This window comes from Bactrocera latifrons, unplaced genomic scaffold, assembly GCF_001853355.1.
Source record: "Bactrocera latifrons isolate USDA-ARS-PBARC rearing strain unplaced genomic scaffold, ASM185335v1 scaffold_32, whole genome shotgun sequence".
NCBI classification, from domain to species: domain Eukaryota; kingdom Metazoa; phylum Arthropoda; class Insecta; order Diptera; family Tephritidae; genus Bactrocera; species Bactrocera latifrons.
Window position 1 is genome coordinate 891,647 of NW_017536852.1, and position 14,465 is coordinate 906,111.

The 14,465-nt window shown below is 35.5% G+C and overlaps 1 protein-coding gene across 1 annotated transcript; it reads right to left on the reverse strand.

Annotated features, from left to right (window-relative positions):
- Positions 1-2,701: 2,701 nt before the first annotated feature.
- On the reverse strand, positions 2,702-7,090 carry LOC108971010 (elongation of very long chain fatty acids protein AAEL008004-like). The gene is made up of 3 exons (XM_018936774.1): positions 6,928-7,090; positions 3,503-3,690; positions 2,702-3,441 (listed from the first exon to the last, which is right to left on the reverse strand). The coding sequence occupies exons 1-3, from the start codon at positions 6,986-6,988 to the stop codon at positions 2,788-2,790; spliced, it is 903 nt and encodes a 300-aa protein (XP_018792319.1). The 5' UTR covers positions 6,989-7,090; the 3' UTR covers positions 2,702-2,787.
- Positions 7,091-14,465: the final 7,375 nt, after the last annotated feature.

Genomic DNA, 14,465 nt, shown 5'->3' on the forward strand with positions numbered 1-14,465 from the left:
TGTATTGGTTTTCTTTAACACATAAATTATCTTTTTTCATTTTCGCGTTTCATTTTTAATTGAAGTTTTCATATTTTTTAAGTTAGGTTATGAAGAAGTTTCAAATTTTTATTTTATTTTATTTATTTTCACTATTATAATTACTTTAATTTGTTGTTAATATTTTTAATGATTTCTTTTGCCTTATAGAATATTTTTCAAATGTATCTCAATAATTTTCGACCACTTATTTTGCTATTTATTTGATATGTTTGGTTTGTTAAATGTTATATTTTTTATGAAAAACTGCGAAAATAGTAATTTTTCAAAAGATTTTTTTTTTTTATTTCTTTAAAAAATCCATTCTAAATTTTTTTGTTAATTTTTTATAACTTAAATGTTGTTTCACTTTTTCCTCCCTACGACACACGCACTGAAATTTTTTATATTTCAAACAATTTGCACACAAAATAAAGCGTTACGTTAATCAATGTTATTTATTTATTTTTTCACAATTCTTCTATTATTTTGTTATATTTTTATGCGATTATTAATCCATTTTTTTATGTCATTTGAAAACGTTTCTTATTCATAACATATCTTTAAATACATATGTTATTTCTTTTTATTAATGACCAAACATTATTAATTGTTCTGCACTGCGTATGAGTGACCACTTCGATTAATTTCATTGAAATTCCAAAAGTATCGGCATTTAGAGCTTTTCATAATAGCAACTCAGCTGACTGAAATTAATTTTAAATGACTAATATTTAGCATCTAACAACACAAGCTAAAAATATAACCATTATTTAAAAACAGCAGCGCTCTGTCTCACACTAATTAAGAACACATGTCGAATAAATAGCAGCAATTAACTCGTCAAGCAGGAGTCAATATGATATGATACCGGTAAACAATAATTAATTCCTTTTATGGACTGACTGTATTAGATATTTATAAACATATAACCAAAAAAAAAATTATTAAATATTTTCTTTGTACATAACTATCAAAATTCACATTTTTAAGCACTAATTTATTTTTTTAATACCTGTTAATATTTAATTTTTATCACTTTTACAATCGCTGAAACCTTAAATATTTCTCGCGCTTAGTAATTTTTTTTTTTCTTACGTGTACTTGTCACTTAAAGGTTGCTCACAACCTGCTTAATACTTTTCAATTGAATACAATCACAATCTGCAATGATTTAATAGACATCTGTGATGGCACAATGATCATTCAGTCAAACTGTATTGTAAATAAATCACTTTCTCAACGGAGCGATTTTCGTTTGGATGCACCAATTCGCGTGAACGCGTCAACATAGACTAAACACTTCATGTGTGTGGTCGCTAGCTTAAGCCTCACAGGGCAGCGGTGAAAGCAGCATCCTGCAGTTGTTATTTTTTTTTTTTTCTTTTTGCATTTTGCTTTGGTGTTGAGTGGTAAACCGGCTTTCAGCGCACACCAAAAATAACAAACCGGTCGGTATGAATGAAAGGCGTTGCTGTGGCAACAGGCCCGTGAGCTTTTCACCATGCCTTCGCTGCATAGTGGTTTGTGGGGTGGGTTGTGACTGTTAACTGTTAATTGCAGTTAGATAAAAGCCAAACAATGTTTGTATGTACGACTTTATGGGGAGCTGAAGTCGAATTTGATGGTACTTAGAAAGCTTGCCAACAGCTTTGCAACCGCGCAACTTCTGTTATACAAGTAGCAGTATGAATCCTTGGGCATAATTATAGCACTTATATTTATAAAATCATGCTCAGCAACAATCTTGCAGCAACAAATAATTAGAAACATGCTTAGAAAGTGATTGAGAATAAAATAACGGTTTTAATTATGGCTGAGTTTATGTTTGAATTATAGCTATAATAAAGATAGGGATTTTCGTGATTTAGAAATATCATAAAATGCTTTCGAAATTTCTTTTAGCCTAAATATATATCCAGTGCTCTTCAAACTTTTCTTAACTAAAGACAGATACCATCCCCCAAATTAACGAAATTAACATGCATTGCATGTAAATTCTCCACTTTTAATCACGATTTTATAGCAAAAAATAGACCCGCTCTAATTTTCGCTTTCGATTGAAAATTTTTATCCATTATCGTCTTCTTGTGCTTTCTGAACTTTTAAGTATATTAAAGTCACACACATAGGGCTACCAAAAAGGATGGAATCTAGTGTAAAGATTACAAAATGTGAAAATCTAAACTGAACCTTAAAAAGCTCTACGCTTTATAGGCCTCAATTACAAACATCGGAAAAATATATAAACCTCCGAAGACGGTAGTTCGGATGATAAAAAGTTTTGCGTAATAACGTGTAAGATTTCATAAGGTTCGATCTGCAAAAGCCACTCCGAAGAAAGTTTTAACAGCTGTTCTCATATGTATACTAAAACTTTTTTAATACATGAGTCTATTCCGAACTTTACAAAGCTCGAAGATTTATAAGCTTCATTAATACACCTCCGAAAATACATAAACGTCCATAGTCAACAGTTCAGATGATAAAGTATAACATGGAGAAACGCGTAAGCTGTTATTGGTTGAGTGCTGCAAGTGAGACTCTGAAGACAACTTCAAAAACTATTACCATCCCGCCAGGGTTGGCAGTTTCAAAGGCACTACATTATTAAAATTACCCAAGTCAAGCATCTCTACTCTATGTGAGACTATGAAAGCTCAACCGCACTAAAATATTGAACTCCGGCACACAAGAAAACTAGATGTAAGTTTTATTAACAAAATATAAAAACCACCACTTTATAAATAAAAGATTTATTTAAAAAAATTAATTTGTATTTTTATCACTTTCCGCCACGGACTTAAGCTCCGCACCAAAGTCGCCTTTCTTATGCCTAGAAACTCGCTCAGCATTCGCTTGCGACACCAATTTTCTCTTATTCGGGCGCAAGTACGCTTTATAATAGAAATCAGAGAATAGCGCCAACATAACAATCGTTTGAAAGGAGGCCATACCCAAGGCCCATTTTGGAAATTCGCACTCCATATCGAGAAGACCGTGTATGAAATGCAGCAACAATAACAAAAACTGCGCAATTTGCACCTGAGTAATGTGTTTCTTCCACCACACTGAGTGTTTCAACTCTGGTCGTAGCGCCGATATGAAATAATAGATATACATAATGGTATGTACCCCTAGATTAACAATGACTAGTGATGCGCCATGACCACCGGACAAATAACGCACAGCGAAAAAAAGTGAACCCACCATCAGGATGTGGTGGTAAACATGAAGAAAGCTCACTTGGTGTTGGTGTTTGCGTAGCACAAAGAACACAGTGTCGGCGAAATCGATAATTTTCAACAAATAGTAGCCATACGCAAATTTAAGCTCCAACATACCGATTTCCGTGCGCTGCCTAATGGGCATCATGCAAGACAAGCGGTCGTAGGGTTTATGTAGCCAGATGAAGTAGATTGCCTGCAAGAAATTCATTAAAATAAATCGATTAAATTTCTTTAAAATACTGCTGTATGCTTACCGAAATAAACACACCGCCATTGATGAACACCTGCGCAGCGTTGTATGCCAATAGGACGTACTTCAAGTCGAGTGGTTTACGTTTTTCCATTATTTTCGGACCAATATGTTTGACGAAGGCATAGTAAGCGATTGAAATGGAAATGCATTGCAGATAACTGAATAGAAAATAGTTCTCCGAACGTTCATCTGAAAGAGTTTTTTAAAAGGAACGCAGATTTTTATTTAAGAAAATGAAAAGTTTATGTTTTAGTGTATCGAAAATGACATTATAAACGTCAAGTCGTTAAGTTGGCACCATCTATATGCTGACTAGTGCCTTTAAATCTGTTATCTTCTTCGATTGTTCAGTAGGGATTTCATGGTATTTCTTCGATTTGAAGTGAAGTTATTGCGTTCTAAATGTCAATGTGTTTCTTCGAACAAAGAGCCACCCTTAAATTTGGTTTTAAAATTTTTAAAACTTTTACCGAAACGTTGCAATTGATGAAACATGTTTATGGCTATCATTGCCTATCCCGTAGCAGGGTGTACGAGTAGTTTCAACGTTTTCAAAATGATCGTGAGGAGATAAATGACGATCAATAAGTGGGCCAACCAAAATCCGTGATCACCGGAAATACCATCGAAAGTATGTGTGAATTCATCAAAAATCAGCCGAAAACGTCATTAAACTTCATGGAAATGGAATTGGACATCTCCAAAACATCGATTTATCGCATTTTAACCGAACATTTGGGCCTACGAAAGGTGTGTGTACGGTTTGTTCCACACAAATTGACTGACGACCAAAATTGCTCAGATTATTTGACCAACAATCACATTTTAACCGTTAACCCCTCCCCGTATTCAGCCGATACCTTTTCGGAAAGATGCGTTTGCCCATGAAAGGAAAGCGTTATGCCGACGTAGACGCCATTCGAAAGGCCTGCACGAGCTAAAACACTCGTTCGACATGGTTTTGGACCGTGCAAAAAGCTGTATTGAAGCAGAAGAAGACTATTGTCAATAAAATTAATTGATTTTGCCGAAAAAAGCATTTGTTCTGTTTTTTTTCTTTTTTAAGTCCTGTTTACTTTGGAACACATCTTGTACATAACATAAAGCTTAAATGTGTTGATGTTAATCAGAAACTGTAAATCAAAGTGTCGGATTTATCTGACCTCCGAATAGATAAGAACGTAACAAGTCAATAGACAGCAATTCAGACGGCTGTTTGGTCTCCGGTTACGGTTTTCCCAAAGAACAATATTACTAGAGGCTGCACTAAAAAGTTCAAGGTTATTCTTAGCAGTAAGACTGAATGGAATGATTCCGGTCTCGATCTACTGTTTAGGTACTCTCCATATTTTTTCCACATTTATTATAGGAGAATAAAAACCGATCACATTATGTCGTTGTGTAGAGATAAACCTCGAACGCAACTATACAAGTAGAGGGGACAGTCAAGCAAAATTAATATCTAATATATTTCAATATATCTCAGCAGGTTTAAATATCTAATCAACCTATCACGGGACAAACTCAAGCTACTTATCGCATTCTACACTGGCTACTACAAGCTTAAGAAGCACCTATATTACTTAGGCCTAGCTTCTTGTGCAAATTGCCGGTTCTTGAACTCCAGAACTGGATAAAGGCCCTTGGACCCATATTGGAACTTATCAATATACAGGGGTTAAGTGGATTGTTATGACTTAGAAGGCATAATAAACCTTCAATCGCGGTGCAATCCTCATCATTTATCTTATCTTATGAAAGCTTAATACAAAATTTTCATTCTGTATTAACGTCCCATATAATATAAAGAATTCACTTCTAATTTCGGATTTTAAACCGAATGCGGTCAAATTATTTGGGCGATGGAATCAGAAATCATCAGAAGAGTATTATGATTGTTGAAGTAAGTAGTTGCCTTCTTTTTCGAAATTCCAAGTAACTAAACATAAAATATTTCTGTCTCGCAATAAGTTAAATTATAATTCAAAGCGGGGCGAGAACGCGTTAAGAGACGAATCGTGCTCTGGTCGACAATCAACCACCACCTTAGTGACTTCGCTGATAGCGTTGAAATATCATTTGACTCAGGTCAAACTATTTTGAAGAATGTGCCACAATCACTCAAATACACCACATCATACTGCAACTGTATTCTCCTAATTTAGCTCCGTGCAACTTCTACACAACAAACTCAAAAGACCAATGAGAGAAACCCATTTTGACATGATTGCGGCGATAAAAACCGAAATGAAGAGGATATTTAAGGTTGTTTCAGTAAAAGACGGAAAATTCCGGGTCCAGGGACTGAAGGACTAAAAATGCATTCTATTGGACGGGGACTACAAAAACAAAAAAATTATATTTTAGGACCTATCTTTTCAAATAGGCCGGCGAAGAACTGATAAGGAGCATGCATCAGCTTCATTGTTGAGTATGGTCGGACGAAAACATGCCCAACGATTAGAATTTTGACAGTCATAACTACAAAGTCGTCGATACTGTAGTCTATCTTGAAACCAGCATTTACACCAACAACATTGACAGCCTCGTAGTCCAACGCAGAATTCCTTTCGCATAATAACTTTTTCCAGCAAATGCTACTTCGAGAAAAAGGTTCAGCGGAAGATTTATGGTGCAATCGTTGGAACGATGACTTGCAAGGGATACACAGCCATCACATTCACATAGCAAATTAAGAGACAGCGGCTACACTAGCTAATTCATGCCGTCCGAATGAATGAAATTCCTCCACCTCTGAGAGTATTCGAATAAGTGCTCGCGGGGGAAAGCAGGGGAAGAGGAATGCCTCCGCTCCGTTGAAAAGACCAGGTAAAGAAGGACCTGGCTGCACTTGGAATATTCTATTGGCGCCAAACAGCGAAAAGGAATACGACTTTCAAATAGACCGAGTTGCGAGCATAACTGTCACCCATCGAGGCTCACTTGAAATATGTGATTTCAAAGATTCAACTTGCAGCCGTCATTTCGTATTGAAATATACAGATGTGTAACCTTAGCTTGAAAGAGTGAACTCCGATTCCTTTTTCTTCATTCCGAAAAAAAATTGTTAAAGTTCGGTCTTTTTTCTTGCGCATACTTGAATTATTTGTACTTCATGTTGTTGTTGTGGTGACAACAACTTGAAGTTGTTTCGAAATGAATTAGAATGGTCCGAAATGATAGTCCTTGGACCGGATGGTCATCGTTATGGCTGATTAATCCGAATCAATATATAGTACATCGTTAGTAAGGAGCCATCGGACCAGTTCCGTCGACGTAAAACCTCCCAATATGTTCATTGTTATTCAGTTCATTCATGTTATTCAGTTATACCGCTGAATGTTCGGTTTATAAATTCTCTTCAGATGTCCTAAGTCTGGCCAAACCCGTTAATCCGATAGAATCACGTATTTCCACTTCTCTCACCTTTATATTTCTCATCCAACTCTCGAAGATTTTTCCACAACAATCGCATCACCATGAACATTGTACTCCTTACTCTACTTTAGTATAATTTCATTAAATTTTTGAAATTTGAAACACCAAGAACGAGTGACTACCGCACAAACTACAGTCATTATTTGAATTGAACTGAGCTTAGAACTGAAGCTCAAAAGCAATGACAGCAAACAAGAATCGGGAAATGCAGTTACTTTACATATGTAAATATGTATTTCATGAATATAATTGCATCATTAGATGTTTAAGTCGCCTCTAAAAAACTGCAAGTAGAATGGATTATGCAAATATGTGTCACTAATAGAACACTTAAATGAATTACATTAAACACAAACCATGCACACATACATGCATATATGCCATAAATTTTTATATGAATGTGTTTGACTTTTAACTTGTAAGTGAATTGCGTTTAATTTTCAATAATACGAACAACAGAAGCTAAAGAATCAGATGTTTGAAAGTGTAGGAAGACATATTTTAGACAAATTTTTAAGGTCAAGGTAGGTTAGGTTAGGTTTGATCTTCAAATGTAAAACACAAATTGTAAAAGTAACAAGTAAGGAAGGGCTAAGTTCGGGTGTCACCGAACATTTCATACTCTCGCATGATAAAGTGATAATCGAGATTTCATTATCCGTCATTTACATATTTTTTTTATTTTGCTGTAAATTAATTAGATTAGATCAATTTGTGTACTTTGAGTATTGAATTGTATTTTCATTTATTTTAATTGCATTGAAAAGTTATATTATTATTATCCGATCACGACAATTTTTCCACAAGGGATACCTCAGCTCAAATACCGTATTTGTGTAAAGTTTTATTCCGCTATCATCATTGGTTCCTAATGTATATGTTATACAGCTGTCTCTTATACACATCTAGATGTGTATAAGAGACAGAGTGCTTCCTGAGATATGGTTTTTGGTCCATAAGTGGGCGTTGCCACGCCAGTTTTCAATTTTTAAAAAAAGCCTGGGTGCAGCTTCCTTCTGCCATTTCTTCCGTAAAATTTAGTGTTTCTCACGTTTTTTGTTAGTCGGTTAACGCACTTTTAGTGATTTTCAACATAACCTTTGTATGGGAGGTGGGCGTGGTTATTATCCGATTTCTTCCGTTTTTGAACTGTATATGAAAATGCCTGCAGGAAATTACTCTACAGAGTTTGGTTGACATAGCTGTAGTAGTTTCCAAGATATGTACAAAAAACTTAGCAGAGGGGCGGGGCCACGCCCACTTTTCAAACAAAAAATATGTCCAAATATGCCTCTCCCTAATGCGATCCTTTGTGCCAAATTTCACTTTAATATCTTTATTTATGTCTTAGTTATGACACTTTATAAGTTTTCGGTTTTCGCCATTTTGTGGGCGTGGCAGTGGGCCGATTTTGCTCATCTTCGAACTTAACCTTCTTATGGAGACAAGAAATACGAGTACCAAGTTTCATCATGATACCTCAATTTTTACTCAAGTTACAACTTGCACGGACGGACGGACGGACAGACGGACAGACAGACATCCAGATTTCAACTCTACTCGTCACCCTGATAATTTTGGTATATATCACCCAATATCTGACTCTTTTAGTTTTAGAACTTACAAACAACCGTTATGTGAACAAAACTATAATACTCTCTTTAGCAACATTGTTGCGAGAGTATAAAAAAAAGACCATCTATACAACTAATGAATAGTGCATAAATATTAATTAAATGAAGCCACTCAATCCCTAGTCAGAACTATACAGTGGATGACTTAGCAAATTGATGTGTTGAGTGCACGAAAATTCATTTGTTTCTGACGTTATGTGGTTGCGTACCACTCAAAATTTACTGTCATGTTAGGTTAGGTTAGTTGGCTGATCAAAGATCGCACGTGGACTATATCTAGTCCTTTGTGAGGCCATAGAAAAGAAGTACGCATGTGTTCCCGTGTTTTTATTAATTAGCAAAACGTTTAGTAGCCAATATAAATTCGGCACAGGTGTTTAATTTCCATTCCTGTCAGCTCGGTGAGGTGACTGAAAATATGCGCTCCCAAGTGCATAAACCTTGACCTCCTGAACGCGGGCCAGTCAAGAAGGAAGTGCGGGAACGCCAATATGACAAGGGCCCGTTGAAAACCACAACCCAAGGAAGAGGCTAGCCTTATTGAGGGCAAAGAGATCACTAGGCCTTTTGCGATCGATCTTTGACCAAAAGACTTTTGTGACAGCGCATGTACTGATGGTGGCCCAGCGGTGACCAAGTTTGCGCCAGGCCGAATTATCTACTAATAGAATACAAGAGGATACGGCTGCACCGACCTGCTCTCATTACACCGATAGGGGTTTACAGTTTCCTGCGAATCTGCTATGGCCTATACCAATCTTATCACAAAGACACTCGATACTATTGATAGCGAGGTTAGACACTCTTTGGGCAGCCCTGAACTCACTGTTAATGACTTCAAGGCTAGTATCGTCGCTCTGCTTTGTGATTGGATTATCACTTCAATGAAACAGGCTACACACAGGAGCATTAAATCTACTGCTACCTTAATGGCTGCTATATCGCCCTGCAAGATACTGCAATAGTTAGGAAGCTGTACTTGATAGAGAGCTCCTCCGTTCCCCTTTTCTCTAACAACTTCTTCCCCCACTCACAACTCCTTCGCCAGTATATGGATAGTGAAATAGCCGCCAGAGTTCTGTTTGGCGACTCTATGATCCAAGTGATTCGATATGAAGTTAAACTGAGTGAGGATATCCGAGTGATGAGACGTGTGTTCTTTTAAAAACTCAGACTCTAAGTCTGATAGTAACTTTCGCAACCGCACAACTGCTGGCGATTTCCACGGGCAATATATGCAAAATGACGTTAAGTGCCATGGTTGGAGTGGACCTTAGTGCTCCACACATGCTGATGAGCACCGCCCGTTTAACGCTCTTGAAATTTTTTTTCTGCGGAGTGAGGGTACTTTGATAAGGTTCATTAATTTTAATGAAGGTGGGCTGCAGTCTTTCACATAATACCCTAAATAAGACCATATATACGATATTAAGGCTGCTAATCCCACTGAAATTGGAGCAGATTGTGGTTTTATGCTTTCAAACGACCATATCTTGCAAGGAAACTGATGCATGTACCATATTTGAATAGCTGGACCGGCAATCCATCGTCGCTTCCTTCAGACGGGTAATTGCTTTTCAAACTTCATCATAGATGGGCAATGGAACATGTATTCCACGTCATCGATTGAGGAATCGGGTTTGGCAATTTCAGAAGTTTCAACTATATTTTTCTTTAACTTCTCTCTCTCTAATCTGAACAACAGCCTACTACTTAGTTCACCACTTTCGGTTCTACAAGATAAGCTCCGGTCTGGGAACCTTTCGTTAGTCTCCTCACCTTTTCGAAGAATTTTCGAGCATTACCCCTGACGACCAGCTAATCAAGCTCTTCATACACACGCATTTCGGCCTCTTGCTCTTTTCACTTTCATCATAAGAAATAAAGCAAATTTTTAAGAGAGAAAAAATACATTCTTATTTATTTCAGTTTCAGTTAAGTTAAATTTCAACATATAACTCCAATACAACACTTATATCGTAACCATATGTATTTAAGTACAGTTACTTGACTAAATTGAGCTGCTTAAAGTTGTTTCAACAATAGTAATTATGTCTTTGTGTGTGCTTTTGCTGCTCCCTTTTTAGTATTTGTATAAAGTCTCGGTGAACTTTGCTTGATATTCAAAACAAAAAAAAATATTTTTTTACAATTTAGGTACAAATTTGCAAACACTGCTACGGTGCACTTGATTTTATTAGAGACGCGTCATAATACAAATGTCTATATAAAGGGCAAATAACACCACTTGAAATATATATGTGTACATATAAAAACAGTTATTCACATAAAAGGTAAATAATACGATTGTACATACATATAAGTACATAGATCGGTATCTAAATAGTTAGCTTAAAATTAGTTTGTTTGTATGTAGGTACATGAGACATTAAATATATTTGGCAACTCTCATTAAAATCGGTGTTTGTTTGTGTCTGTGTGTGTAAGTACAAATGTATTGCATTTGTAGTGCAAATATTTGATAGAAAAAATAGTTATATATTTTAATAAGTGGAAATATATATCAAATGGACTCTCAACTTCACTTCTTACAAACCTCTATAATCAAGATCAAGGAATAAATGTTAAAGTGTTTCTAGCAAGTTCTTTCAAACAGCTTCTGTAGCTTTCATCAGTTTAGACTCTCCGCCTTACAGCGTGAACGTCGATAGTGCAATAGCCTATTAGATCTCTCACAACTTTTGAGTACAAAAACTAGATTTCTTACGAACGGATTTGGGCCAAAAGTATCTTGCTGCAGCGAATCCCAGCTATCTACAAGTAGAGCACACGAGGAATATGAAACTCCGATCCGTTCCTATTCTAATAATAGTGGGACTATGATGCGTTTTCTTGCTAGCACATTGCTTTATTAGTTACCTGCGCTGCCGCTGTGGCCTAACATTCCAAATGGTTCGATGCCATTGAACTTCTCAACTAGCCTTAAACGCACTTTTGATATTTACTCAAATTACAAAGAATCCCACAAAAAAAAGTTATATATTACTTTAGCTCAAATTCAACCATGGTTTTTCATAGAAGTCCTATGCATATATTTCAATGTTTTTGGACATTCATAAATCACAACAACTTCGGGGCACCGAACAACAAATAAAAAGTCTCCATTCAAGAATTTAGTCTCCATCGTTCGATTTATATCGCAGCTGGTGGTGCGATATCGGCGGTTACAACAAATGCGCAATTTCTTGATAAGAAAATGACGTGTAACAAATTTCAAATAGATATTTCATCTCCGGGACTAGTTCGAATATACGTGGAGCGAACACGTCTCCAGTCTGCTGAAAAAGTTTCTATTCCCAACCATGCAGAATAGCAATTACCTGTCTGAAGAACTCGGCAGAACATTTTGCCGGCCAAGCTTTTCAAATGCGGCGGCGAAGAACTGATAAGGTGTATGTATCAGCTTTGTAGAATATGTTCGGACGAAAGCATGCCCGACGATTGGAGTTTAAGTGTGTTCTGCCCAATCCACAAAAAGGAAAGCCCCACAGCTTTCACCAACTAACGTGGGATAAGTCTCCTCAAAATCGCATACAAGGGTCTATCGAACATACTGTGTGAAGGATTGAAGCCTACCACCGACAAACTGATTGAACAATATCAGTGTGGCTTTAGATCTGGCAAATCAACAACCAACCAGATATTTACCATGCGCCAAATCTTGGAAAAGATCCGTCAAAAGAGAATCGACACACGCCATCTCCCCGTCGATTTCAAAGGTGCTTTCGACAGCATGAAGAGAGCTACTTTTATGCCGCTATATATAAATTTGGTATCATCGCAAAACTAATACGGCTGTGTAAGCTGACATTTAGTAATACCAAAACCTCCGTCTGGATCAGGAAAGATCTCTCCGAACCGTTCGATACCAAACAAGGCGATTCCATATTGTATTCAATCTACCGTTGAAGCAAATAGTTAGAGAAGCGAAGCAAATGCGTCTACTAGTCAGCGAGGGCAAGACGAAATATGTCAGTCACAGCAATCCAGACTTGGCTCCCATGTCACTGTTGACAGTCATGAATTTGAAATCTTAGATAATTTCGTCTACTTTGAAATCCATTACAGAATAGGTGCCAATAGGTGCTACTTCGGACTGAGTAGGCAATTATTGAGACTCTCTTGACAAACAAAAACCAAATTCTACAAGTCACTCATCATCCCCGTCCTTCTATATTATGCCGAGGCACGATGACAAATCTTATTGGTCGACCTTACGAGTTTTTGATAAAAAGGTTCTGCGGAAGATTTATGTTTCTTAGAGCTTTGAGATGACATTAAATAGTTTAGGGAATTAAGAGACAACGGCTACACTGGTTAGGTCATGTCGTCTGACTTTTTGAGCTGTGGCTTTTTGAGTGGTGTTCCTTTCGAAACTCGGTAACAACAGAAGCCAATAACTATTAGTTTTGTTTTTTGGTACATGTTAACCGACTTTATAAGTATACTGAATATTTTATATATGCAAATACGCGTGTATAAAAGTTCTGTGCAAAAATAATGTACAATTTTACTTTGGTTTTTATTTCAGGAGCTTTAGTGAGAAGATTTCTGTTATCATTTTAAATTGAAATTATATTAAAGAGTCTAACTACATGTATATATAAGTTTTGCTTAAAAAATTTGTAAAGTGATACATAGAAGACACATATACATCGGTAGATTTATAAATTCTTCAGTTTTGTGATATGGAAATTACCGATTCAAATATAATCGGTTTGCAATATAACGATATATATAAAAAGTTTGTTTTTTATAATGTTGCCATTCTCTAGTTGAGGAGTCATCTCCAATGAGCGTAAAATAAAAACTTATTTTTATTTTAAACTTAAAACTTAAATAAAATGCCTAAATATTAGCTGTCACGTAGCTGTTCTAATAATGTTACTCGATGTCGCCTTAAACTTTGGTAGGAATTCAACAACTCGTCATAAACATATTGTATATCGTCACCGAAAATTCCAAATAATGCAACATCACTTTCATAAGTTTACAGGCGAAGAAAAAACATTATTATAAAATCTACACTTTTTAAAACAAAAATTGAGTTTTACTTATGAAACGGTTATTATGTATTGGATATACACTGGTTGTATCTGATAGCGGTAGCTGAATATTTTTTATCCTATATGTATTTAATATGATGTATTGAATCGTAAACAATAAAAAATCGATTTCGAGTTTTTCATTAATACCTTGTTTTGCATTTCAGGTGACGATATACAGACACTACAAATTATTCAAAAAAGTTGTTCAATTAAATTATTGTGTCACTCAAAAAAATGTCCTTTAAAAATAGTATTTTTATTTTCTTTCTATTTTGAAATTTTCTTTCAGTTTTTGCTTAACTTTCGCTCTGTTACTAGGTATACTAAGTATATATAAATATTTCCGGAAGTGCGTACATAATTTTATAATATTATTATTTGTAATAATTTGTTTTCTTCGTGTTTAAATTTTTCTAGATTTTGGGGTTTTAAACTTTCTACTTCAATAAAATTGTTCGAATATTTATTAAATTCTACTTTGATTGTTAGTGGTTCACATTCTAATTGATATTCAGTATACATACTCAGCATTTCAGATGCTTCTCTTCTGCTCTTTTAACTAGTCACTAGATATACAGTAGAGGTTTTTCTTGTGTTTGTTGGTGTAAGGAATGATTTGTGGTTATTATTTGTTTTTTAATTGTATTCTTTTGCTATTAGCATTGAGCTAAACAAATATTTTTCTGTAATATCACTTGAAAAAAAAAATAATTTTTTTGTTGATGACTTACGGGATATAAAAAAAGTAAAATATTTTGAAATTGAAAACTTTAGTTTAATTTGATTTTAACAATTAATCAAATAGTTAATTAAATTAATTTAT

What these genes read in the sequence shown, in the direction of transcription:
- LOC108971010 (XM_018936774.1), bottom strand. Translation starts at nt 6,988, where the DNA reads ATGTTCATGGTGATGCGATTGTTGTGGAAAAATCTTCGAGAGTTGGAT. An exon ending in GTTGGATGAGAAATATAAAG is followed by an intron (nt 3,691 to 6,927) that starts GTGAGAGAAGTG and finishes AAACTCTTTCAG; the next exon opens with ATGAACGTTCGGAGAACTAT. An exon ending in ATGGCGGTGTGTTTATTTCG is followed by an intron (nt 3,442 to 3,502) that starts GTAAGCATACAG and finishes AATTTCTTGCAG; the next exon opens with GCAATCTACTTCATCTGGCT.